The 25,719-nt window shown below is 45.1% G+C and overlaps 1 protein-coding gene across 1 annotated transcript; it reads right to left on the bottom strand.

Moving 5' to 3' along the window:
* Nucleotides 1-1,981: 1,981 nt before the first annotated feature.
* On the bottom strand, nucleotides 1,982-21,311 carry LOC121542437 (neuronal acetylcholine receptor subunit alpha-3-like). The gene is made up of 8 exons (XM_045209272.1): nucleotides 20,998-21,311; nucleotides 6,332-6,471; nucleotides 6,175-6,219; nucleotides 5,948-6,057; nucleotides 5,564-5,771; nucleotides 4,789-5,311; nucleotides 4,336-4,748; nucleotides 1,982-2,908 (listed from the first exon to the last, which is right to left on the bottom strand). The coding sequence occupies exons 1-8, from the start codon at nucleotides 21,053-21,055 to the stop codon at nucleotides 2,783-2,785; spliced, it is 1,623 nt and encodes a 540-aa protein (XP_045065207.1). The 5' UTR covers nucleotides 21,056-21,311; the 3' UTR covers nucleotides 1,982-2,782.
* Between the last annotated feature and the right edge of the window lie 4,408 nt (nucleotides 21,312-25,719).

Genomic DNA, 25,719 nt, shown 5'->3' with positions numbered 1-25,719 from the left:
CTTTCGTTCTCCGCTAACATCAAGGCGGTGACCCGATCCTGTAGGTTCATGCTCTACAACATTCAGAGAGTACGACCCTGCCTTACACAGGAAGCGGCACAGGTCCTAATCCAGGCACTTGTCATCTCCCGTCTGGATTACTGCAACCCGCTGTTGGCTGGGCTCCCTGCCTGTGCCATAAACCCCTACAACTCATCCAGAATGCCGCAGCCCGTCTGGTGTTCAACCTTCCCAAGTTCTCTCACGTCACCCCGCTCCTCCGCACACTCCACTGGCTTCCAGTTGAAGCTCGCATCTGCTACAAGACCATGGTGCTTGCCTACGGAGCTGTGAGGGGAACGGCACCTCCGTACCTTCAGGCTCTGATCAGTCCCTACACCCAAACGAGTGCATTGCGTTCATCCACCTCTGGCCTGCTGGGTCCCCTACCTCTGCGGAAGCACAGTTCCCATTCAGCCCAGTCAAAACTGTTCGCTTCTCTGGCACCCCAATGGTGGAACAAGCTCCCTCACGACGCCAGGACAGCGGAGTCACTCACCACCTTCCGGAGACATTAGAAACCCCACCTCTTTAAGGAATACCTGGGATAGGATAAAGTAATCCTTCTACCCCCCCTTACCCCACCCCACCCCCCCACCCCAAAAAAAAAAACATTGTAAAGTGGTTATCCCACTGGCTATAAGGTGAATGCACCAATTTGTAAGTCGCTCTGGATAAGAGCGTCTGCTAAATGACGTAAATGTAAATGTAAATTTGACGGTACATGGCCCTGTCCATCGTCCCTTTGATGTGGTGAAGTTGTACTGTCCCCTTAGCAGAAAAACAACCCCAAAGCATAATCTTTCCACCTGCCTTGAGATCATTGACAAGATCCTCCCGTGTAGTTCTGGGCTGATTCCTCACCGTTCTCATGATCATTGCAACTCCTCGAGGTGAGATCTTGCATGGAGCCCCAGGCCGAGGGAGATTGACAGTTATTTTGTGTTTCTTCCATTTGCGAATAATCGCACCAACTGTTGTCACCTTCTCACCAAGCTGCTTGGCGATGGTCTTGTAGCCCATTCCAGCCTTGTGTAGGTCTACAATCTTGTCCCTGACATCCTTGGAGAGCTCTTTGGTCTTGGCCATGGTGGAGAGTTTGGAATCTGATTGATTGATTGCTTCTGTGGACAGGTGTCTTTTATACAGGTAACAAGCTGAGATTAGGAGCACTTCCTTTAAGAGTGTGCTCCTAATCTCAGCTCGTTACCTGTATAAAAGACACCTGGGAGGCAGAAATCTTTCTGATTGAGAGGGGGTCAAATACTTATTTCCCTCATTAAAATGCAAATCAATTCATAACATTTTTGACATGCGTTTTTAAGATTTTTTGGTTGTTATTCTTTCTCTCACTGTTCAAATAAACCTACCATTAAAATAATAGACTGATCATTTCTTTGTCAGTGGGCAAACGTACAAAATCAGCAGGGGATCAAAAACTTTTTTCCCTCACTGTACAAAAAAAACATAACATTTGAACGGCTAGGGCTATGAGCTCAGTAATCCTCCCTCCCTCTATCATCTAGTCTTATCTTCCCTGCCATCTCACCCTGCCTCTCCTCTACATTTATTCACCACCCTCCACTAAACTATCCTCCATCCATGAGCTCACTTTTCCTCTCCCCCTCCATCTGCCTATGGGGCTTGACCCCAATAAGGTTTATATAACATCATTATGGCATGATTAACCCCTTTCATCCCACCATTAACCCTGTCTCTCCCCAGAGCAGACACTGCCTGTGGCCTACAACACAAGCAACGCATACACACAACATACAAACACCAGAGCCCGCCGGCCCTGTACCCATACGGAGAAAAAGCCCACTTGATTCCAGAAAAGCAGAGTGTGATTTTCCACTTATCCCCAGTCATAGATCGTATAACAGTCATGATAATACACGTATACACCTTGTCAATGAATGCAACCAGACAGGATGGGTTTTCAAATATTTTTACAGAGGTTTTAATCTACAGCGTGCATTTCAAAGTGTCTTTACAGTTGGTACATTTACATTGAGTGGTTTGTCAACCCCACTGTGAGATGCAAACATGCTATCATGACATATTTATGAGAATGATGTTGAAGTCATAAAAATGTGTCTGTACAGAAACCATATTCAAAATTAGCATCATTAATCATTCATAATCTATATATGTCGTGTATACAGTATAACTCAGGCCAGGAGTATTTCCATAGAGTTGTTCCTGGTAAGGAAATACTCCTAGCCCTAAGCATAGCACAGGAGTGGAGATAGGGACAGAAGATAGAGATATAACAGATTTATATCATGAACAAATCAGTAGACTACAGTATCATAACATGTACAGTACGCCATTAAGAAAGAGGCATCATGTAATTACTCCTTCACTCAGCCACTGACTACATATAGCACAGAGCTACAGATTCTAGATCCGTTTGGCATCATGTCTAGAACAAGAACTAACTTCTCTACTGGCATAATACAGGGGTAGTAACAGAAATGGCAACACATCAGTAAGAATACAGTTGTCCTAAGAACAGGGCTACACAGTAAATCACTGGTTATAACGAGGCAAAGCCTGGACCATTGTGTTTTTCATAGTTTTTCCTGCTTTTGGACCGGAAGACAATAGATGCCAGTAGAAGAGGAAATAAATAATGGGAGTGTCAGAGAGAGAATGGAAAAATTGAAGATGGGAGAGAATGAGAGGATAACGGAAACAGAAAGACAAGAAAGAGAGGAGAGAAGAGTAGTGTCATGGTTCATGTGAAGAAGCCGATGAGAGGCTGTAGGAACAGTCCCAGAGTTCCAGTGATACACACCGTCACAAACACCCACAGAAAGATCCTGTCAATCACCATGGCTACGTACTTCCAGTCATCCTCCACCTGGGAGAGAGAGGACAGAGCTCGTCAGAGGACAGGGAATCACAGATCATTAAAGGCAATTGGAAATACTGTAAGACAATGAAGGAAAGGGATGTGAGGAAAGGGTTAAGCAGGGATTTGAAAGTTCATAAGGAAAGTAATAAATACACACAAAAACGTCTCTCTCTCTCTCTCTCTCTCTCTCGCTCTCTCTCTCTCTCTCTCTCTCTCCCTCTCTCTCTCTCCCTCTCTCTCCCTCTCCCTCTCCCCTCTCTCTCTCTCTCCCTCTCCCTCTCCCTCTCTCTCCTCTCTCCTTCTCTGACAGACTCATTGACCTTTCCTTAATGACATCTGAAAATGCTGCGAGGAGATTCCTAGCTCCAATAAAGGCATCCCATTGGCTTCAGATCACTGTGCTAAAGGATGTCTATGCTGTGTTTAGCATCCCGCAAGGAATTTGCAAATTAGGATATGTGTTACTTTGACGGCCGTAAAAACAGCAAGAGAACGAGACAGACTGAAGGAGACAGAGAGAGAGAGAAATACCAGGTTTCCTTGATCCCTATAGCATTTATGAGGACTGGGTCAGGCCAGGTGTGTGTGTGTGTTTTCCTGAAGCAGCCTGCTTTGGCCCACTGGTTTCACATCAGGTTTCAGGGTGAAGTAATGCCATTGTCTCCTGAAGGGTGTATGGCTGTTCTGTGTGCATCATTTCAACACTGAGATCAGGCCTTACTAAGAAAAGACTAAGAAAAGACTACGAAAAGACGGAGCAACAACAAGCGTATCAGCCAGATGCAGAGAGAGAGAGAGAGAGAGAGAGAGAGAGAGAGAGAGAGAGAAAGGGAGAGCTAATCTTACTAAAGCTCTCTCACAAATAGCTTTGCAGATTAAACCAGGTAGAAACCAGAAATAAGACCCCATGGAGTATTTGTATTTGTTTTACTATGGATCCCCATTAGCTGCTGCCTTGACAATACATTCACAGATTTCACAACACACTTTGTGCCCTCAGGCCCCTACTTCAGTTAGGCTCTCAATCAGAGAAAACCCTGCCTCAGTTGGGTTTGTTTTGGTCTAGGTGTGTAAAAATATTTGTGTGTGAGTATGTGTATGTGAAATTGTGTTTGCATGGATTCATGTGAATCTGTGTGTGTAAGGATGTACCGTGTGTGTGTGTGTGTGTGTGTGTGTGTGTGTGTGTGTGTGTGTGTGTGTGTGTGTGTGCATGGCCCAGCACATTTGCTGAATTCCAATTACTGCTTGTATTTCATATACCACTTCCACTGGACAAGCTGCAAGAGGGAGAATGACTAGGGAATGCTTCTGCTCTCTTCATTTCACTATTAGAGATGTAATCCAAAACCTCAGCTCACAGAGAACTACACTTCAGAGCATGTATCTGTAGTTACTGAAGAATAACTATGTAATAACCCAAAGTGTCCTACCTCTTTGGCCTTGTTGCGTGTCCTCATGTTCTCAGCGATGTACTTGACACTCTCAATGGCCTGTTTGATCTCTGGTGACACCACGGAGAAGGCCACCACTGCGCTAACGTTGGGCGGGGCATTGGGTGCTCGAGGCAGTTTGGGTAGGTCCGGCTCAGAAGGGGCAGGAGGGGGCACCACTGGGGGTACGGTGGGGATGGGCACCTCTTTCCCCTTACAGGGGAACTTCGGCTTGTTTTGCACTTCACTGTACTCCACACAGTTCATCTCCCCCACCTGCCCCCTTTCGGCTGCGACCGCAAACCCATCCACCTGCACACACCCTCCCCCTATCCCTCCCCCTATTCCTCCCCCAATGCTGTTCTTCCTCTTCTTCCCCGTTCCACTCGCTCCTCCTCCTCCCACACATCCACCTCCAATACTCCCCCCCTCCTGTTCCATCTCCTCTCCCACTCCCCACGGAGGAGGGGCAGCCGTGGTCTACAGGCCTCCTCATGAGCATCACCTTGGGCAGCAACCCCAGGAACACAGACCTGACCCAGGCTGGCATGGTGTGAGTCATGGGCGTACGGTAGTGGACGTTCAGCACGAACACAGTGATGACGATGGAGAGGGTGACGAAGATCATGGTGAAGAGGAGGTACTCCCCGATGAGGGGGATGACCAGAGATGTAGACGGGATGGTCTCAGTGATGACCAGGAGGAACACAGTGAGGGACAGGAGGACGGAGATACAGAGAGTCACCTTCTCTCCACAGTCAGAGGGGAGATAGAAGACGAGGACGGTGAGGAAGGAGATGAGGAGACAGGGGATGATAAGGTTGATGGTGTAGAAGAGAGGGAGGCGTCTGATGTAGAAAGAGTAGGTGATGTCTGGGTAGATCTCCTCACAGCAGTTGTACTTGATGTCGTGTTTGTAGCCCGGCGCGTCAATGATCTCCCACTCGCCGCTCTCCCAGAAGTCTTTGAGGTTCACCTATGGAGAGACTGTAGTACATTAGCAGTAAAGCAGAGCCTAGGGAGTTCTATCCTAGGAAATAAAGAGGGCTTCGACTGAGATTACATCATAAAAAAGACCAGGAAGTACTTCCTGTTGAAATGTACTAAGTAAACCATAAACCCAGCCACATTGAATTAGCCAAAAAACACAGCCCATTTTCTTAATGTGGAGTTAGCTAACTAGCTAGCAAATGAGTTAGTAAACTAGCTAACCAGTGTGATTACTGACCTTTGACCCTATGAGCACCAGGTCGATCTTGGCCTTGTCGTAGGTCCAGGAGCCAAACTTCATGGAGCAGTTCTGGTAGTCGAACGGGAAGTAGGTGATGTCCATGGGGCAGGAGGATTTAAAGATGGCGGGGGGGATCCAGGTGATGGTGCCGTCAAACTTCAGCAGAGCTTTGGTCTTGTCCTCAACCAGGAAATCTCCCACAGCACTGAAGAGAGGGGAGATATGATAGTTAGCATATTATTTAGCACTGATGGCTAAAAAAACACACACAGAACTGGAGAGGAGACAATGGGTGATGGTTAGCGTAGCATTTAGCACTGATGGCTAAAAAGCAACAAGAGAACATCAATATTAGGTACATAGTTAAGATATTGAGCTCACTTGTTGTAGAGAACAATGTCCGGCCTCCATATCTTATTGGAGGGCACACGAATGAACTCAAGTCCGTCATATTCAATGGGAACCCATTTTAGCTTGTAGTCATTCCAGACCTGCAACAAAGAGAGGAGAAAACAGATCTTAGACCAGATTTTAACAGTGCATACTCTACTAACTTCTGTACTGGGGTTTAGACTTCAGTTCTTAGATCAGATGATAACTTGACTTACATGTCTCAGCCATAGATTGGTCTCCATAATCTGATTGACTTCATCCTGAGAAGAGATGGAAATAAAATGAACATGATGTCCTAGCCTGTACGTAATCAAGTAATTCGGTCAAAGGTATATCCTTATTTGCTCCAGTAATGATGCAGGTGAGTCTCACCACTTTGACCAATTGGGACATGGACACCTCAAACTCCACAGTAACAGGGTCAGAGACATTCTCCACTGGTCTGATGAACTGGTTGTATCTCCTGAATAACTTCCTGAACAGCCTGTCCTCCCCCTTAGATGACAAACAGCCTGAGAGAAAGAGAGAGAGAGAGAGAGAGAGAGAGAGAGAGAGAGAGAGAGAGAGAGAGAGAGAGAGAGGGGGGGAGAGAGAGAGAATCTTCACTGGGGGGGGCATTTACAAAATAGTAGGGTGGCTTTTTAAATTATTACCATAAAGAGATTCTCCCTTGTTGTCAGGCTTTAATGAAGGGGACTTTGAGGAGAAGTTAAGCTTTTGTCATGATATCTTTTTTGTTTGTACTTTTACCCCTTTTCGTGATATCCAATTGGTAGTCTTGTCCCATCGCTGCAACTCCCCTACAGACTCGGGAGAGGCGAAGGTCGAGAGCCATGCGTCCTCCGAAACACGGCCCTGCCAAGCCACACTGCTTCTTGACACACTGCTCGCTTAACCTGGAAGCCAGCCGCACCAATGTGTCGGAGGAAACACTGTCCAGCTGGTGACCGAAGTCAGCTTGCAGGCGCCCGGCCCACCACAAGGAGTCACTAGAGCACGATGGGACAAGGAAATCCCGGCCGGCCAAACCCGCCCCTAACCTGGACGATGCTGGGCCAATTGTGCGCCGCCTCATGGGTCTCCCGGTCACGGCCGGCTGTGACAGCCGGCGATCGAACCCGAGTCTGTAGTGGTGCCTCAAGCACTGTGATGCAGTGCCTTAGACCGCAGCGCCACTCAGGAGAACCAACCTTTAGCATTTTATCACCTTGTCTACATTAAGGTTTTAATCAATGGCTCTTTGCTGTGGATGGATGGAAAGTTGTGGCTCATCGAAGTACGGTGTGTGAGGAGTCGCACATTGGAGCTGTTTCTACAGAGGAAGGCAAGTGGAAGCTTTTAGTTAATCCCTCCAGACTGGAACGCAATGTGTGTGTGTGCCTGCGCGCGTGTGTGTGCCCGAAACTGTTACATTCTGAGTATACCTGGCAAAGTAGGTATGAAGGTCATTTCGTGACGTGCAAAAAACCTCCCCCTCTGGTGACTTGGTTGCCGGGGATGATGCACGAAACCCACGCCTGTCCGAGCAGAAAATCGTGCCTCGCTTGGAACATCCCTCCACGCCCGCCTCGGCCATGGCTTCAAAGGACACCAATCTCTTAATTCTCCCCCCCCTCTCTAACCTTCACTCCCTCTCTTCCTTCATCCTTTTCCCTCCCTCTCTCTCTCCCTCCATCTCTCTCTCTCTCTCTCTCCCTCCTCTCCCTCCATCTCTCTCATGGTTAATTGAACACAGCCTTTAAAAGACCACCAGTCTCTCGTCTCTCTCCCCAGCCTGCACACTCCAAAGTCAGCTGTCTGTCTGTCTGTCTGTCAGCCATCTGTCTATCAGCCATCTGTCAGCCATCTGTCTGTCTGTCTGTCAGCCATCTGTCTATCAGCCATCTGTCTGCCTGTCTGTCTGTTTGTCAGCCATATATCTGTCTGTCTGTCAGCCATATGTCTGTCTGTCTGTCAGCCATATGTCTGTCTGTCTGTCAGCCATCTGTCTGTCTTTCTGTCAGCCATCTGCCTGTCTGTCTGTCTGTTTGTCAGCCATATATATGTCTGTCTGTCAGCCATATGTCTGTCTGTCTATCAGCCGTCTGTCTGTCTTTCTGTCTGTCTGTCAGCCATATGTCTGTCTGTCTGTCAGCCGTCTGTCTGTCTGTCGGCCGTCTGTCGGTCTGTCTGTCAGCCATCTGTCTGTCAGCTGTCTGTCTGTCTGTCTGTTTGTCAGCCGTCTGTCTGTCTGCCGTCTGTCTTTCTGTCTGTCAGCCGTCTGTCTGTCTGTCTGTCAGCTGTCTCTCTGTCTGTATATCTGTCAGTCGTTTGTCTGTATGTCTGTCAGCAGTTGGTCTGTCTGTCTATCAGCCGTCTGTCTGTCTGTCTGTCTGTCGCTGCACCAGTAGACAGCTAACACCAGTACAGCCTAGATACTGGGACCAGTGGGTGTGAGCATCAGCGCACCACCCCTCCATTCTGTGACCAGAGAGTAGAGTAAACACCAAATGGCTAAAAGCATTTAGTGACTAAAAGTGAAAACAGTGCCAAAACAACACCAAAACATTTCCTGGTAATAATGAATGAATAAAATATGTTATTTTAGAGGATTCTTTTATCCAAGTGACTTACAGTTAACAATAAATAATGTGTGTTCAGTAGGTTACATGTGGGCCAGACAGGTATTGAATCAACAACCCTGCCAGTACCATGTTCCAACCAAATTAAACCACACGTCTCTTCTATCCCTACCAGTTGGATATTTAGATTACTCCTGAAAAACATGGTTCCTATTTAACTCAGAAATTGACTAAGAACTCATTGTGAACTTACGCTCAATACAGTTGGTTTGAGAGGTGAGGACAGGAACAGAACTGTTAGTTAACACACACATACACCCGCAAACAAATACATACACACCGTCCTGTACTCTCCTAACTGAGCCAGTTACATAAGGACAATTCCACGGTAACAGTTATGCTGAGACTCAGATTTTTCACTTTAAAATGTATGTCAAACATAAACCAATGACTGCAAAGTTTAACAAACCATACAACTCTATGCACAAGGATGACTTTTAACAATTTCGACTGAACATTTTATTAAAACTACTTGAAGAACAGTGCAGATGCTAAGTTTGGTAACAGAATGACGGCACCAACAGCACAAACCGTCATTCTGTTACCAAACTTTGTTAATGTTCTCTAAATCTAAAGGCTCAACCTTGATTCGAACCAATATCTTAAGAAGTTGAACATGTTATTACTCCAACCTCGTGAAAGTGACAAACTGACACATTTTCATCTTCGTCAAAAACAACTTTATCGAAGGAGTGCCTTCGATGCGCAGTTCGGAGCGAGACGACCGTTAGACACGATGATGTGTTTCTGCGCATGAGCTTAGATAGCCAACGTCGCCATGACTTCGCCTACAACTGTGAGCTGGGATTTCTATTGGAGAAGCAGTTTCTGCATATCTTCATACTGTACTGTCTTTCGTAACATGAGTAGAATTTCAAGAGTCTTCTTACTGGTGTATTTTTCACTCAAGACCTATTCCTTTCAGAGCATACGGTCCTTGTGTAACATTAACGGAACACTTTATGGTGTTTTCAAGGCACAAAGGTTTTTAGAGGTTTTTATACACACTGTGTGTACAAAACATTAAGAACACTTTCTAATATTGAGTTGCACCCATAGCTGCGGGGAAGTGGTGCTGAATGTTTTTTTTTAACCCGCGCTACAGACAGCTATATAGGTCCACTAATACAGGACTAGTAAAGGCCCAGTGCACTACTTTTGTGAGAAAATAAATATATATATATTCAGAATTCTCAGCACCCCTACTTCCAGAGGCTATGGTTGCACCCCCCCTTTTGCCCTCAGAACAGCCTTAAATCGTCGGGGCAAGGAGTCTACAAGGTGTTGATAGCATTCCACAGGGATGCTGGCCCATGGTCACTCCCATGCTTCCCACAGTTGTGTCAAGTCGGCTGGATGTCCTTTGGGTGGTGGACCATTCTTGATACACACGAGAAACAGTTGAGCGTGAGAAACCTAGCAGCGTTGCAGTTCTTGACACAAACCGGTGCGCCTGGCACCTACTACCATACCCTGTTCAAAGGCACTTAAATATTTTGTCTTGCCCATTCACCCTCTGAACGGCACTCATACACAATCCAAGCCTCAATTGTCTCAAGGTTTAAAAATCCTTCTTTAACCTGTCTCCTCCCCTTCATCTACACTGATTGAAGTGGATTTACCAAATGACATCAATAAGGGATCATAGCTTTCACCTGGTCAGTTTATGTCATGGAAAGAGCAGGTGTTCATAATGGTTTGTACACTCGCTGTATATTTTCATGTCTCTGTTAAGATACTGTATTTCAGAGGGATCTGGCGCTCTCAGTCTCCCTCTACATTAAAAACACACACAAAACACAGCGCTGACCTAACCAATGTAGCATTTGTGTTACAATGTTTTGTCCACTCAGTGTGTATGGTAATGCTGGGTGCCAGTCTGTTGCTGCTCTCTTCCCAACTCCTTATGGAATTCTCATGGAAAACATGTTTGGCTTGAAAATGTAAATGGAGTAGGCAAAAGTACAAACTGATTTGGGTCCAGGCTAATATGCTGCTATATTGAGGAAAGTTCTTACTTTCAATGACTGTGATATGTGGTTGTTTTATCTACCTTAGTTGAATGCACTAACTGTAAGAGTGTCTGCCAACTGACCAAAATATAAATGTAGATGTCAAATGTGGCTAAATGTGTCTCAAACGTCACTCAAGTCCTATACAATTAATGTGAGTGTTTTTCTAGAGAATAACATTTCCCAACAGTCTCCTAAACAACAACATCTAGGCCAGGGCTACATGTCAGAACCTTCTAACAGTTTTCCACAGCCAGCCAGTCCCTAATGTTCCATGTTACAGTAATACATTCTGAAGAAGTTAGTAAGATCACAGACAAACTTTCCACAATATTTCTGAGGTCACTTGAAGTGGCGCCGAGCGCTGTCGAGTCTTAGTGCTTAATGAAAAATCTCCTCTCCAGAGAGAGCCCAGTGGATGGCTGTAATTTCTGTCTTCGCTACCTGCTGACATTAAAACACAGCACTGGTCCCTGATTGGCTGCGCTCTGAGAACCTCGTTTAAGCCCCTAATTGGGTAGGGGAAATGAGGGCAATTATAATCTGTTCATTAATTGGACCTTTTGTTCGCACTGAAAAATTAAATAAATGCTTTTCCTCTGTACCTTCCTTTCTTCCCCCTCCTTCAACCTTTCTTTCTTTCTTTTTCTCTGTGTAGATTGGAAGGTTTCTTACATCATACAGACTTAACAATACCCTCTCACTTTTCAACCACTGGTGACATCATTGTGACAGAAACAGCCAGCTGTCCCATTAAACATGGCTCAGTCAAGATGCAAGAATGTGTGTTTGTGTGCTGTATGCAACTATGTAGAGAGAACCAGAAACACAGAAACCAGACGTATGTATATGTCCTCCTCCTGATCCATCAACTCTTTATCCCAAATCTCATTCCAGATAAACTAAGACCAGAATGGGAAAATGGAGCCGACAGAGAGGGCTGCCTTGCTTCTAGAGCTTAGGATATTTTGCAGTATTTAGTTTTTTATGTATTATTTATTACGTTATTAGCCCAGAAAATGGTTTGTGTTATTACATACAGCCGGGAAGAACTATTGGATATCAGAGTGGCGGTAACTCACCAGCACTACCAGCATTACGACCAGGAATACGACTTTCCCGAAGCAGATCCTTTGTTCGCACCCCCCAGGGCAATTGAACTGATTCCAGAGGCCGACCCAAAACAACACCGGAGGAGAGGTACTCGGAGCAGTCTTCTAGGAGGCGTGCACACCACCCACTGCTTCCGAGTATATTACTCACTAGTGTTCAGTCTCTGGATAATAAAGTTGATGAGCTCAGGGTGAGGATTTCTTTCCAGAGGGACATCAGGGATTGTAACATACTCTGTTTCACAGAAACATGACTCTCTCAGGATATACTGTCCGAGTCGATCCAGCCAGTTGGGTTCTCAGTTCCTCGCACAGACAGGAATAAATATCTCATGGTGTAATTGTAATAACATACAGGAACTCAAGTCCTTTTGTTCACCCGACCTAGAATACCTCACAATCAAATGCCGACCGTATTATCTCCCAAGATAATTTTCTTTGGTTATAGTCACAGCCGTGTATATCCCCCCTCAAGCCGATACCACAGCGGCCTTCAAAGAACTTCACTGGACTTTATGCAGACTGGAAACCATATATCCTGAGTCTGCATTTATTGTAGCTGGGGATTTTAACAAAGCAAATTTGAGGAAAAGGCTGCCGAAGTTCTATCAACACATTGACTGTAGTACTCGCGCTGCTAAAACACTCGACCACTGCTACTCCAACTTCCGGGATGCATACAAGGCCCTCGCAAGCCCTCCTTTCGGCAAATCTGACCACGACTCCATTTTGCTCCACCCTTCCTACAGGCAGAAACTCAAACAGGAAGTACCCGTGCTAAGGACTATTCAACGCTGGTCTGACAAATCGGAATCCACGCTTCAAGATTGTTTTGATCACGTGGACTGGGATATGTTGCAGGTAGCTTCAGAGAATAATATTGACGTATATACTTATACGGTGACTGAGCTTATCAGGAAGTGCATAGGAGATGTTGTACCCACTGTGACTATTAAAACCTACCCTAACCAGAAACCGTGGATAGATGGCAGCATTCGCGCAAAACTGAAAGTGCGAACCACCGCATTTAACCATGGCAAGGTGACTGGGAATATGGCAGAATACAAACAGTGTAGTTATTCCCTCCGCAAGGCAATCAAACAGGCAAAACATCAGTATAGGGACAAAGTGGAGTCACAATTAAACGGCTCAGACACAAGACATATGTGGCAGGGTCTACAGACAATCACGGACTACAAAAGGAAAACCACCCGTGTCGCGGACACTGACGTCTTACTTCCGGACAAGCTAAACACCTTCTTCGCCCACTTTGAGGATAATACAGTGCCACCGACGCGGCCTGCTACCAAGGACTGTGGGCTCTCCTTCTCTGTGGCCGACGTGAGTAAGACATTTAAGCGTGTTAACCATCGCAAGGCTGCCAGCCCAGATAGCAACCCTAGCAGCGTCCTCAGAGCATGTGCAGACCAGCTGGCTGGTGTGTTTACGGACATATTCAATCTCTCCCTATCCCAGTCTGCTGTCCCCACATGCTCACTCCTGAGTGGCGCAGTGGTCTAAGGCACTGCATCGCAGTGCTAACTGTGCCACTAGAGATCCTGGTTCGAATCCAGGCTCTGTCGCCGCCGGCCGCGACCAGGAGACTCATGGGCGGCGCACAATTGGCCCAGCGTCGTCCAGGGTAGGGGAGGGAATGGCCGGCAGGGATGTAGCTCAGTTGATAGAGCATGGCGTTTGCAACGCCAGGGTTGTGGGTTCGATTCCCACGGGGGGCCAGTATAAAAAAAAAATATGTATTCACTAACTGTAAGTCGCTCTGGATAAGAGCGTCTGCTAAATGACTAAAATGTAAATGTAATGCTTCAAGATGGCCACCATTGTCCCTGTACCCAAGAAAGCAAAGGTAACTGAACTAAATGACTATCGCCCCGTAGCACTCACTTCTGTCATCATGAGGTGCTTTGAGAGACTAGTCAAGAATCATATCACCTCTACCTTACCTGCCACCCTAGACCCACTTCAATTTGCTTACCGCCCCAATAGATCCACAGACGATGTAATCGCCATCACACTGCACACTGCCCTATCCGATCTGGAAAAGAGGAATACCTACAGTGGGGAGAACAAGTATTTGATACACTGCCAATTTTGCAGGTTTTCCTACTTACAAAGCATGTAGAGGTCTGTAATTTTTATCATAGGTACACTTCAACTGTGATAGACGGAATCTAAAACTAAAATCCAGAAAATCACATTGTATGATTTTTAAGTAATTAATTTGCATTTTATTGCATGACATAAGTATTTGATACGTCAGAAAAGCAGAACTTAACCCTCCCGTTGTCCTAGGGTCAAAATGACCCGCCACTGTGTTGAAGCAACTTTATTAAATTTTTATATTTTTGGGATCATTTGTGAGAAGGAGGCAGTGAGACTTTAAAGAAAGTATCACTGCCTCCTTCTCACAAATGATCCAAAAAATATAAAAATTTAATAAAGTTGCTTCAACACAGTGGCGGGTCATTTTGACCCTAGGACAACGGGAGGGTTAATATTTGGTACAGAAACCTTTGTTTGCAATTACAGAGATCATACGTTTCCTGTAGGTCTTGACCAGGTTTGCACACACTGCAGCAGGGATTTTGGACCACTCCTCCATACAGACCTTCTCCAGATCCTTCAGGTTTCGGGGCTGTCGCTGGGCAATACGGACTTTCAGCTCCCTCCAAAGATTTTCTATTGGGTTCAGGTCTACAATGTGATTGTCTGGATTTTTGTTTTAGATTCCGTCTCTCACAGTTGAAGTGTACCTATGTTAAAAATTACAGACCTCTACATGCTTTGTAAGTAGGAAAACCTGCAAAATCGACAGTGTATCAAATACTTGTTCTCCCCACTGTATGTAAGAATGCTGTTCATTGACTATAGCTCAGCATTCAACGCCATAGTACCCTCCAAGCTCATCATTAAGTTTGAGGCCCTGGGTCTGAACCCCGCCCTGTGCAACTGGGTCCTGGACTTCCTGACGGGCCGCCTCCAGGTGGTGAAGGTAGGAAACAACACCTCCACTTAACTGATCCTCAACACTGGGGCCCCACAAGGTTGGGTGCTCAGCCCCATCCTGTACTCCCTGTTCACCCATGACTGCGTGGCCAAGCACCCTCCAACTCAATCATCAGGTTTGCAGATGACACAACAGTAGTAGGCTTGATTACCAACAATGACGAGACAGCCTACAGGGAGGAGGTGAGGGCTTTGGGAGTGTGGTGCCAGGAAAATAACCTCTCACTCAACGTCATCAAAACAAAGGAGATGATCGTGGACTTCAGGAAACAGCAGAGGGAGGCAGGGAGCACCCCCCTATCCACATCGACTGGACTGCAGTGGAGAAGGTGGAAAGCTTCAAGTTCCTCGGCGTACACATCACTGACAAACTGAAATGGTCCACCCACACAGACAGTGTGGTGAAGAAGGCATAACAGCGCCTCTTCAACCTCAGGAGGCTGAAGAAATTTGGCTTGGCACCTAAAACCCTCACAAACTTTTACAGATGCACAATTGAGAGCATCCTGTCGGGCTGTATCACCGCCTGTAATGGCAACTGCACCGCCCGCAACCGCAGTGATCTCCAGAGGGTGGTGCGGTCTGCCCAATGCATCACCGGGGGCAAACTATCAGCCCTCCAGGATACCTACAGCACCTGATGTCACAGGAAGGCCAACCACCCGAGCCACTGCCTGTTCACCCTGCTATCATCCAGAAGGCGAGGTCAGTACAGGTGCATCAAAGCTGGGACCGAGAGACTGAAAAACAGCTTCTATCTCAAGGCCATCAGACTGTTAAATAGCCTTCACTAGCACATTAGAGGCTGCTGCCTATAAACATAGATTAGAAATCACTGGCCACTTTAATAAATGGAACATTAGTCACTTTAATAATGTTTACATATCTTGCATTACTCATCTCATATGTATATACTGTATTCTATACTATTCTACTGTATCTTAGTCTATGCCACTCTGATATTGCTCGTCCATATACTTCTTTATATATTCTTAATTCCATTGCTTTACTTAGATTTGTGTATATTGGGTATATGTTGTGAAATTGTTAGATATTACTTGTTAGATATTACTGCACTGTCGGAGCTAGAAACACAAGCATTTCGCTACACCCGCAATAACATCTGCTAAACACATGTATGTGACCAATAAAATTTGATTTGATTTGATTTAGGGGCTCTATTCAATCAGATCCGCTTTAACCGACATCTGCATAGCGATTGTTTAGGCAATGTCGGAGGTGGAACTGTGTTAGATCTTTCAAATCCACAAGCGGTTTCTGGGTTATACCGAAAGTGGACATTGCCATTGGCTGCACGGAGTTGCATTAAGAGAAATCCCATGCAGCCTTGTTTACAAGTTTGAACACTGGAATGTGAGATGTAATCTACACCTCATTTAAACTGATAGAAATCATCATTATTTAGATTTTCAATGTGAGCGTCATTATTTCTATATAGCCTACACTTTCTCGTTCTGAACTAACATGATTGGGATGGGTGTGGCTTCGTGACAATGATCACAAGAACAGCTGCTCACCGATTTGACAGCTCCAACGCAGTTCCACCTCCGACACCGCCAAAACATCAGCTATGCGGGTGTTGGCTATCGCCGGTTAACGGTTGATCTGATTGAATCTAGGCCTAACTCTTAGAGACAGCTCTTAGAAAGCACTAAGCAGACACATGGAAGCCCTTTCAACGGCCACATTGATTAGGAGTTAAGAAGCCAAGCAGAGTGTCCCTCTCTGTGTAAATGGAGCAGAGAGCTCTAGAGAGCTGAAACCTCATTGGCTGAGAGCCCTTTGATCAGGCGTGTGCTTGACGTGATCGACCACGAGGCGTGAGGCTGTGGGTCGCCCGCTCCCAAGGAACTAATTACGACCAAAAATAAGCTGAAGGCTCTGATTGAGTTAGAGGCTGTTCGTGACATGCTTTATTTTTATTTATCCTTTATTTAACTAGGCAAGTCAGTTAAGAACAAATTCTTATTTACAATGTCGGCCTACACCGGCCAAACCCGGACGACGCTGGACCAATTATGCGCTGCCCTATGGGACTCCTAATCACGGCTAGTTGTGATACAGCCTGGAATCGAACCAGGGGGTCTGTAGTGACACCTCAAGCACTGAGATGCAGTGCCTTAGACCGCTGCGCCACTCGGGAGCCCACTTTATGATTCACTAGAGAAATTAGTGTGATTATTGAATGTTTGACCATGAAGCATAGTGTGTGTTGCCTCTCTATCCATCCACCCATGATTACCATACTCCCCATGTTGCTCCCATCTGCTGCCCTCTTGCATGCAGAATGTCCACAGTGAGGAGCTCATGCTAATGTCTGCTAGCCAACTGTGTAGCAACCCTGCTACCTGAGTTCATCAGGAGTTGATGGTGTATCTCCAACAACAACATAAACACCATTCCCTGTTACTCAAAACAACCTCGGCCTGAACCTCTCACACTCCAACTGCCCCACATCAGGGACACACACACACACACACAGACGCAGATGACACAGACACACACTCAGAGACACATGCACGGCGGTTTACTTGGATGGAATTCCACAGGAGACGTAGTGGCCCTGAACTGCAGCGCACAACAGAATCTACAGACTTCACAGATTTGTGTGACATGAACGCAGGCAGCGAGTATTGTTGAGTTGAATACACAGTGGCGTTTGCATCATGATTCATGAATCTACGTATGCAGTCAGGCAGCAGTCATGCAGAGAGTAGTGGATGTCGAGGTTGAGTGTCTCCCTGTTGACTGAACATTCAGAACATTGGAATATTCAGAACATTCTAAACATTCTGAATATGGAGCAAGGGAGTGAAAAGGAATAATATTCATAAAGGCATGCTGTCTCTATATGTAGCAAGGCCAGTAATGGCCACTTAGCTAAATGCATGGTTGGTAATGTTGGCCATTCTACAGTCACAGTACAACTAGAGCCAGCAGTGGATAGGGAGATGGGGGAAGAACCAAGGGAAGTAGAGAGGGAGGAAAACAGTCAGAGAGAGAGGGAGGACGAGAGGGAGACATTAAGATGGAGGGAGACACCCTTCTCTTCCTGCTCTGGAGTGTTCTTTCTCTCCTCTGTCAAGGCTCCATCCCTCCATTCCATCCTCTTTCTATCCTCAGACGTGACTCAGTCTGTCCGCAGTTCAGAAGACTGGGATGTCTCAACGGAACCATGGGAAGGAGGAGGGAGGCAGGGGGAGGTCAGGGGGGAGGTCAGGGTGGAGGTCAGGGGGGGTTAGCCAAGCTGTTGGGGGTTTCGGGGTGAAATGAGACTCCCACTGTGTGTGTGTGTGTGTGTGTGTGTGTGTGTGTGTGTGTGTGTGTGTGTGTGTGTGTGTGTGTGTGTGTGTGTGTGTGTGTGTGTGTGTGTGTGTGTGTGTGTGTGTCTAAGACCGAAGTGACGAGCAATAATCGCACGGCAATCATGTTAAGAGGATATGTGAACCTCTGAGACACTAATACACACCCACACAAATACACACATAAACACGCACATAAACACAAATAAACACTCACCATGAAAAGGCAAATTGGGCTGTAGTTTAACTATAGGGGTTGTGGGAGAGGCACCATTGAGAAACGCAGCACTGCTTTGCGACCATTTGGGTTTGGGAAAGGTTCAGTCATTAGACTGGGGCTGGATGTAAGGGTTTGGAAAGGATTGGTGGAGATGAAGCTATAGGCTTTACTAGGCTTAGGTTTCAGTCTAGGCTTAGGTTTATGTTTAATGAGGCCAGAAGTAGAATTAGGACTTTGGGAGTGGACTCTTTTAAGCACTCTTTGAATATTATGAATACACATTACTCTGACAGCCTCTTTCTAGTTTACCTATCTGTCCTTCCTTACCTCCGAATTCCCTCATCCAGTCTCTGTCCCTCACTATAAATACCCCAAATCCTAGGATTGCAGGATCAGCAATTCCTCTGTTATAGAGACAAACAACCAATCCAAAGGATGGAGACAATACCTGTTCTAATGCCTCAGTATGGGAGGCTGAATGGACCACTTTTAAGAGTGGACTGTTTGTGTACTCTAATCTACACACTGACCAGGATACAGCCCTGACTGAGACAAAGCCCACACATTCACCATGGCACCTCGGTGGAGGGGAGGAGGGGGAGGCATAGGGGGGAGAGAGAGGGGGGGAGAGTTAGGCAGAGAGTGAAGGGAGGGAGAGAGAGGAGGGGAGAGGAGAGGAGAGGTAGGCAGAGAGAGAGGGGTTGGGAGAGAGGAGGGGAGAGGGGAGGAAGAGAGAGGAGGGGAGATGAGAGGAAGAGAGAGGGGAGGGGAGAGGGGAGGGAAGAGAGAGGAGGGGAGAGGCGAGGAAGAGAGAGGAGGGGAGAGGGGAGGAAGATATAGAGGAGGGGAGAGGGGAGGAAGAGAGAGAGGAGGGGAGAGGGGAGGAAGAGAGAGAGGAGGGGAGAGGGGAGGAAGAGAGAGAGGGGGAGAGGGGAGGAAGAGAGAGGAGGGGAGAGGGGAGGAAGAGAGAGAGGAGGGGAGATGGGAGGAAGAGATAGGAGGGGAGAGGGGAGGAAGAGAGAGAGGAGGTACAGTAAAAACACCTGGCAAAGTTTTATAATAACACCATAGCCATCTTGCACCCATCCAGAACAGGTAAAGGGCAATGGGTGAAGTGAACCCTGGTGGTTTATATACAGAGACGTCCTTCTCATAAACACACTTCCTTCTGACTCCCACTAACACTATTAGAGGGAGCTGTGAGTCCCAGTCTCTCACTGGCTGCTACAGTGGGACTGAAAGGCACAGTCTGCAGGTAGCAGGTTTGGAACAGACACACACACACACATTGTCAGAAAGCCTTTACCAACCCACAAGGATGAGGGTCTTACAGGAATGGTCTCACACACACACACGAGAGATAGATAGAACCAGAACCATCCCTGGGCAACGAGATGAGAACAAAGAACAGAAAGCTGTGACACAGAACAGAAAAGACCAGAGTGGAACTGCAGAATGACTAAACAGAACAACAGAACAGACTTATAGAGTAGAATGCAGAGACAGGATGAGATGTACTCTATGCTCCTCACCCCAGACTGTCCAGATCACATGCACATGTGAGTCAACTCACAGCTCTGGAATGGACAGTTATATTTAACTCAGGTATACATAAACCAGATGTGTGTGATGCACAATGTGCAAGGTCATGGTACATGATGCATGGCACAAAAAGTTAGGTCAGGTGCACTTTAGTTTGACTTGGAGGTAAAAAGCTTATGGTTTACATTTATTTTAGCATGTTACATCTGTTTTGAAGAGGCACAGCTGAAATGATACGTCAGTAACGCACTCAGCATGCATAGAGTACGAATCAATGGACATACACGCAGTAAAAATGGAAAACATAGGTTCCATGTGCGTGAATGCACACAGTGCGGATCGGTTGGCTATGCTAGAATTAGGAATTAGAATTGATTAATGATGTGACATGTCACAACCACAGATCATCCCCTGGGATAACGAACCGTAGCCTACCGTACTACCCATACCGGCTGTGAGGGGAGGACGGATCATATTAACGGATGGAAATGGAGTAAATGGAATGGTATCAGACACATGGAAAACAAGGTGGTTGATGTGTTTTATACCATTCCTTTCATTATGTTCCAGCCATTACTATGAGCCGTCCTCCCCATTTAAAGTGCCACCATCCACCACTGCCATACCGTTATATTATTCATCTGAATAGCTAGCGCTGCAAGGCCCTATGATATCAATTGTTTTAATAATTAATTACATAATTTAGGCTTATCGAGAACATTCTGCGTTCTATTACATTTTCACAGAATCTGTGATTTTAACCAGCATTTGTAGCCTTTAATAACATTGATTAGCGTATATTTATGTGGTTTAGTTACCACAGAACCAACTCAAAGACAATTAGCCTACTTTGTTGAAAAGCTTCAAGGCAAACATAGCAATCATTACAATGAATTTGTGAATTTCTGTCGGGAGATGTTGGCTAAGTTTCTGACGAGACATGTTGCGGATTGAAAAACGGGGTTTCTAGTGCGTCGCACAATCAGAAGAAGCACCCCGCCAACAACGCAAACTGCTTACAATAAGACAGAAAATACATAATTAATGTATCTGTGAAATGAATAGCCTAGCCTATATTATACTATGTGAAGTCTGCAGTAGCGCTCAGCTCTCTCATATTGTGAGTTGGTTATGCGTTCCCCAAACTCTCCAACATCCCCATGTCTTCAAAACGCGTCTCTTACCTTGCGCTGTCAGGACCACCAACAGAAGCAGCACGGTGACTTTCCTGGAGGAACTCATCTACACCTCCGCGCTCTGGGGATGCCTTTTAGATAAGAATTTGGTAAACACACAGCAGGAGTCGATTGGTACAATATAGTGAGACATTTCTCTGGGTGCTGCGCATGGGGAGGTTGATGTCTGCGCGCGCTCTCTGACATTGAGAACTGGGGCTTGTCCCGCCCCCCTCGGGCACAACCTGAAGCGCCCGTGTTTTCTTTTCACAAGGTAGTAATTTTAGATATATAAACATGTTATACAAACATGACCAATATAACCAATATATAATGTATATCTATGCCTAGAATAGCCCTAAGAAAAGTTACAACACATCAACCCATAGGCTACGGTATTGGTGTCGAGACGTGGGTTCAGACAGGATGGTTGCGCGCATCGCCACTCCCGAATTTGTAACCAAGCCCAGGGTTTTAACCATGCCCAGCCCTGCTTAGCTTTGATATTTGTCACTGACTACTTCCAATGTGCTATCGTGAGAATGATTATTGAGAGATCTCTTAATAACTAAATAGATTCACAGTTACTATCGAAGTCATTCCAAAGGGTAGGTTCAAAAGAGTACATTAAATGTAACCATACTGTATAGGTAATATATTATCAATTATACTATTTAGACCTATATAGCATTTGCAAAGTCATCAACAGCTATTGTTTAAATTCAACTCAGAATTCAACAAAAAATTTACAAAACATTAGGGTTTCCAGCTTTTTGTTGATTTCAAATTTAATATTCAAGTTAATAATGAATATGTTGGATTCATGTTAATAACAAAGTCAATGAATAGGACTTAATCAAATCAAACGTTATTTAATGTGAATTTAAAGTTTGATTAGATTATATTTAGTCCTATTCGTTAACTTTGGTTGAGATGGAGAGGTGAATCCAAGACATTATATCATGTAGACAAACTGGACAATCAAATATCAACATTTGGAGGAGATGTACAGGTAACTGCCAAAATAGAAGAAACACCTACATAAAGTGTCTTAATAGGGCCACCACGAGCCACCAAAACAGCTTCAATGCACCTTGGCATATATTCTACAAGTGTGTGGAACTGCTACAGGGATGCTACACCATTCTTCAATGAGAAATTCCATAATTTGGGTTTTTGTTGATGGTGGTGGGAAAAAAAAAGAAGAAACCCGCACACTGCTCTTGATAGTATCACTGCTCTTTAATAAGCTTTACGTATCGGCCTCAAGGCCTTCATCAGAGCTTTTGTGAGTTTTTTTAATTAGCACCCTTATGTAGACATAGCCCCACCCACATCTGTTGGAAAAGCTGTCTCAAGCCACTCTCCAGAATCTTCCATAAGTGTTCAATTAGGTTGAGATCTGGTGACTGACACACACAAACACACACACACACTTTAAACCCCCTATGCTCTTTTGAGAGACCTCTCTTTCAAAGACACTGAGATCTCTTCTTCTAGCCATGGTAGCCCAAATAATGGGCAACTGGGCAATTTTGTACATGACCCTAAAACATCCCATCATGCTTAATTTCTTAATTAACTCAGGAACCACACCTGTGTGGAAGCGTCTGCTTTCAATATACTTTGTATCCCTCATTTACTCAAGGGTTTCCTTTATTTTGGCAGTTACCTGTATATTCTGTTTGGATAGTTCCATCTGTGCCACTGACTTAGTTTGGCTTTAATTCCAGTTTGTCTACAAATTAATAATGTTTATGTTGGAATCAGTTCTCCATCTCAACCAAAAATCTAAGTTAAAGAATATGACCAAATCCTATTCTTTAACTTTGCGTCACTTAGCAGACGCTCTTATCTAGAGTGACTTACAGGAGCAATTAGGGTTAAGTGCCTTGCTCAAGGGCACATCGACACATTTTTCACCTAGTCAGCTCGGGGAATAGAACCAGCGACCTTTCGGTTACTGGCACAACGCTCTTAACCACTAAGCTACCTGCAGTTGTACGTAAATACAGTTTTTGGTTGCATTGACAACCAAACACAATTCGATATCACTTTTGCAATACAGTCAATAGCCTATTAACTTGTCGACAAGTTAACAAATTATATGTTGCATTCACCAACTAAACCAAAATTAAAGTTAAAGGATAGTATGAAGCCAGTGGCTCAGATGAAACTATCCAAGCATTAGCTATCCTTTAAATGTTGATATTTGGTTGTGTTGTCAACGAAACACAATTCAATATTACTTTTGTAATACAGTAAATAGCCTAAAGTTAAGGTCATCTTACAAACTAATGTAACAGTTTGTTCAACCTTAAAATGAGTAACATTTGAGGTTACTGTATCTATAAATGTCTTCTTATGTAATCATAGAAAGAGTGCATGTTCAAGATAGCAGTTGCAGGTCTGTGGAGATCTTCACGATATTGCTATAATAATCTGTGCAGAACCTCAAACAGCATTGATCACTTGCACCATGTTCTTTTAATGTAATCTCAACTGCAATCCAGGTCATTTGGTTCTGCTATTAGATTAAGCACAGTGATAACACATTAATCTGTTGTATAAATACCTAATCTGACATTGTATTTCCATATGAACTTTGTTGTGCTTTTAAATGGTTGAACGTGCAGTGATACACACATTTAGATGACAATTAAACCAAAAATCAGACATTGTCTTTCCATTGGAATGTGGTTGTGCTTTTAGTTGGTTGAAGCATAGTGATAACACACTGGAAATTCAACAAACGTCTGGCTGTCTTTTTGAGGGTGAATAAATGTTGAAATCTCATTGATCAACATCTCAATGAAATAATACCCACATATTGCCCAGTGGGGTGCTCACTGCTGTACCAGGCTGTTTCTCCTAATCAGAGCCGCTGATCCATAGAAGGTCACAGCCCAGGTAGGTCATGTTAGGTAACCTTCCATCCCGACCACCACGTACCACGTGCTGCACTTATATATGCACACTGGCTTTACACACACACACACACACACACACACACACACACACACACACACACACACACACACACACACACGCACACACACACACACACACACACACACACACACACACACACACACACACACACACACACACACACACACAATTTACTGCTGGGCTGTAAATGACCTATTTAGACACTTAATTGATTTTGCACGCATAACAATGATCAGCCAGCTAAATATATTACTTTAGAAATTTCGACTAACAGAGTCCTGGAGGCTAATGCAGCGCTGCACGGCTCTATCGCACTACTTAGACAGGGAAGCTAGGCTATATGCTGAATATGAGCTCCACTTTATACAGTACTTGATACCTAACACCTAATATTTGATACATAATCCTCTCATTGTGGTGTATTTATCCAGACTTTTCACCAGACATTTTGGCTATAGTGTAGTATTGCAGGTGGTTGAGTAGTGGGCCATGTGTAGCTGTGCTGTATGAGCTATATTGTTGGAGGCAGTATCTATGTGCTGCAGCTGGGAGAGCAGAGAGAGTTTGTGTGAGTCTGTCTCCACCACCATGCTCTCCTCTCTAATAGGCTTACCTTGCATATATGGGTATGTACCCCAGCTATTAACTCTGAGTTCATAAATGAACACAGTACACACACACACACACACACACACACACACACACACACACACACACACACACACACACACACACATGTACACACACACACAGCATTTCTACTGTTCATACTTACAAAAATATGTTCATAGGCTTATAAGATATGCAGTGCATTCGGAAAGTATTCACCCCTTTACTTTTTCCACATTTTGTTACGTCACAGCCTTATTCTAAAATTGATAAAATAGTTTTTTTTCCTCATCAATATACACACAATACCCCATAATGACAAAGCAAAAACAGATTTTTAGATTTTTTGCAAATGTATTAAAAATAAAAACCTGAAATAACACATTTACATAAGTATTCAGACCTTTTACTCAGTACTTTGTTGAAGCACCTTTGGCAGCGATTACAGCCTTGAGTCTTCTTGAGTATGACGTTAGAACCTTGACACACCTGTATTTGGGGAGTTTCTCCCATTCTTCTCTGCAGATCCTCTCAAGCTCTGTCAGGTTGGATGGGAAGCGTCGCTGCACAGCTATTTTCAGGTCTCTCCAGAGATGTTCGATTGGGTTCAAGTCCGGGCTCTGGCTGGGCCACTCAAGAACATTCAGAGACTTGTCCCGAAGCCACTCCTGCGTTGCCTTGGCTGTGTGCTTAGGTTCGTTGTCCTGTTGGAAGGTGAACCTTCGCCCCAGTCTGAGGTCCTGAGCGCTCTGGAGCAGGTTTTCATCAAGTATCTCTCTGTACTTTGCTCCGTTAATTTTTCCCTCGATCCTGACTAGTCTCCCAGTCCCTGCCACTGAAAAACATCCCAATAGCAAGATGCTACCACCACCATGCTTCACCGTAGGGATGGTGCCAGGTTTCCTCCAGACGTGACGCTTGGCATTCAGGCCAAATAGTTCAATCTTGGTTTCATCAGACCAGAGAATCTTGTTTCTCTAGGTGCCTTTTGGCAAACTCCAAGCGGGCTGTCATGTGCCTTTTACTGAGGAGTGGCTTCCGTCTTGCCACTCTACCATAAAGGCCTGATTGGTGGAGTGCTGCAGAGATGGTTGTCCTTCTGGAAGTTTCTCCCATCTCCACAGAGGAACTCTGGAGCTCTGTCAGAGTGACCATTGCGTTCTTGGTCAC

The sequence above is a fragment of the Coregonus clupeaformis genome, chromosome 3 (genome assembly GCF_020615455.1).
Source record: "Coregonus clupeaformis isolate EN_2021a chromosome 3, ASM2061545v1, whole genome shotgun sequence".
Classification (NCBI taxonomy): Eukaryota; Metazoa; Chordata; class Actinopteri; order Salmoniformes; family Salmonidae; genus Coregonus; species Coregonus clupeaformis.
This window is presented reverse-complemented; position numbering and strand designations above follow the sequence as displayed.

Coding starts and splice junctions, on each gene's coding strand:
- LOC121542437 (XM_045209272.1), bottom strand. CDS start 21,055: ATGAGTTCCTCCAGGAAAGTCACCGTGCTGCTTCTGTTGGTGGTCCTG. Junction 6,058..6,174: donor CCAATCTATGGCTGAGACAT/GTAAGTCAAGTT, acceptor TCTTTGTTGCAG/GTCTGGAATGACTACAAGCT. Junction 4,749..4,788: donor CTGCCCCTCCTCCGTGGGGA/GTGGGAGAGGAG, acceptor GGAGTATTGGAG/GTGGATGTGTGGGAGGAGGA.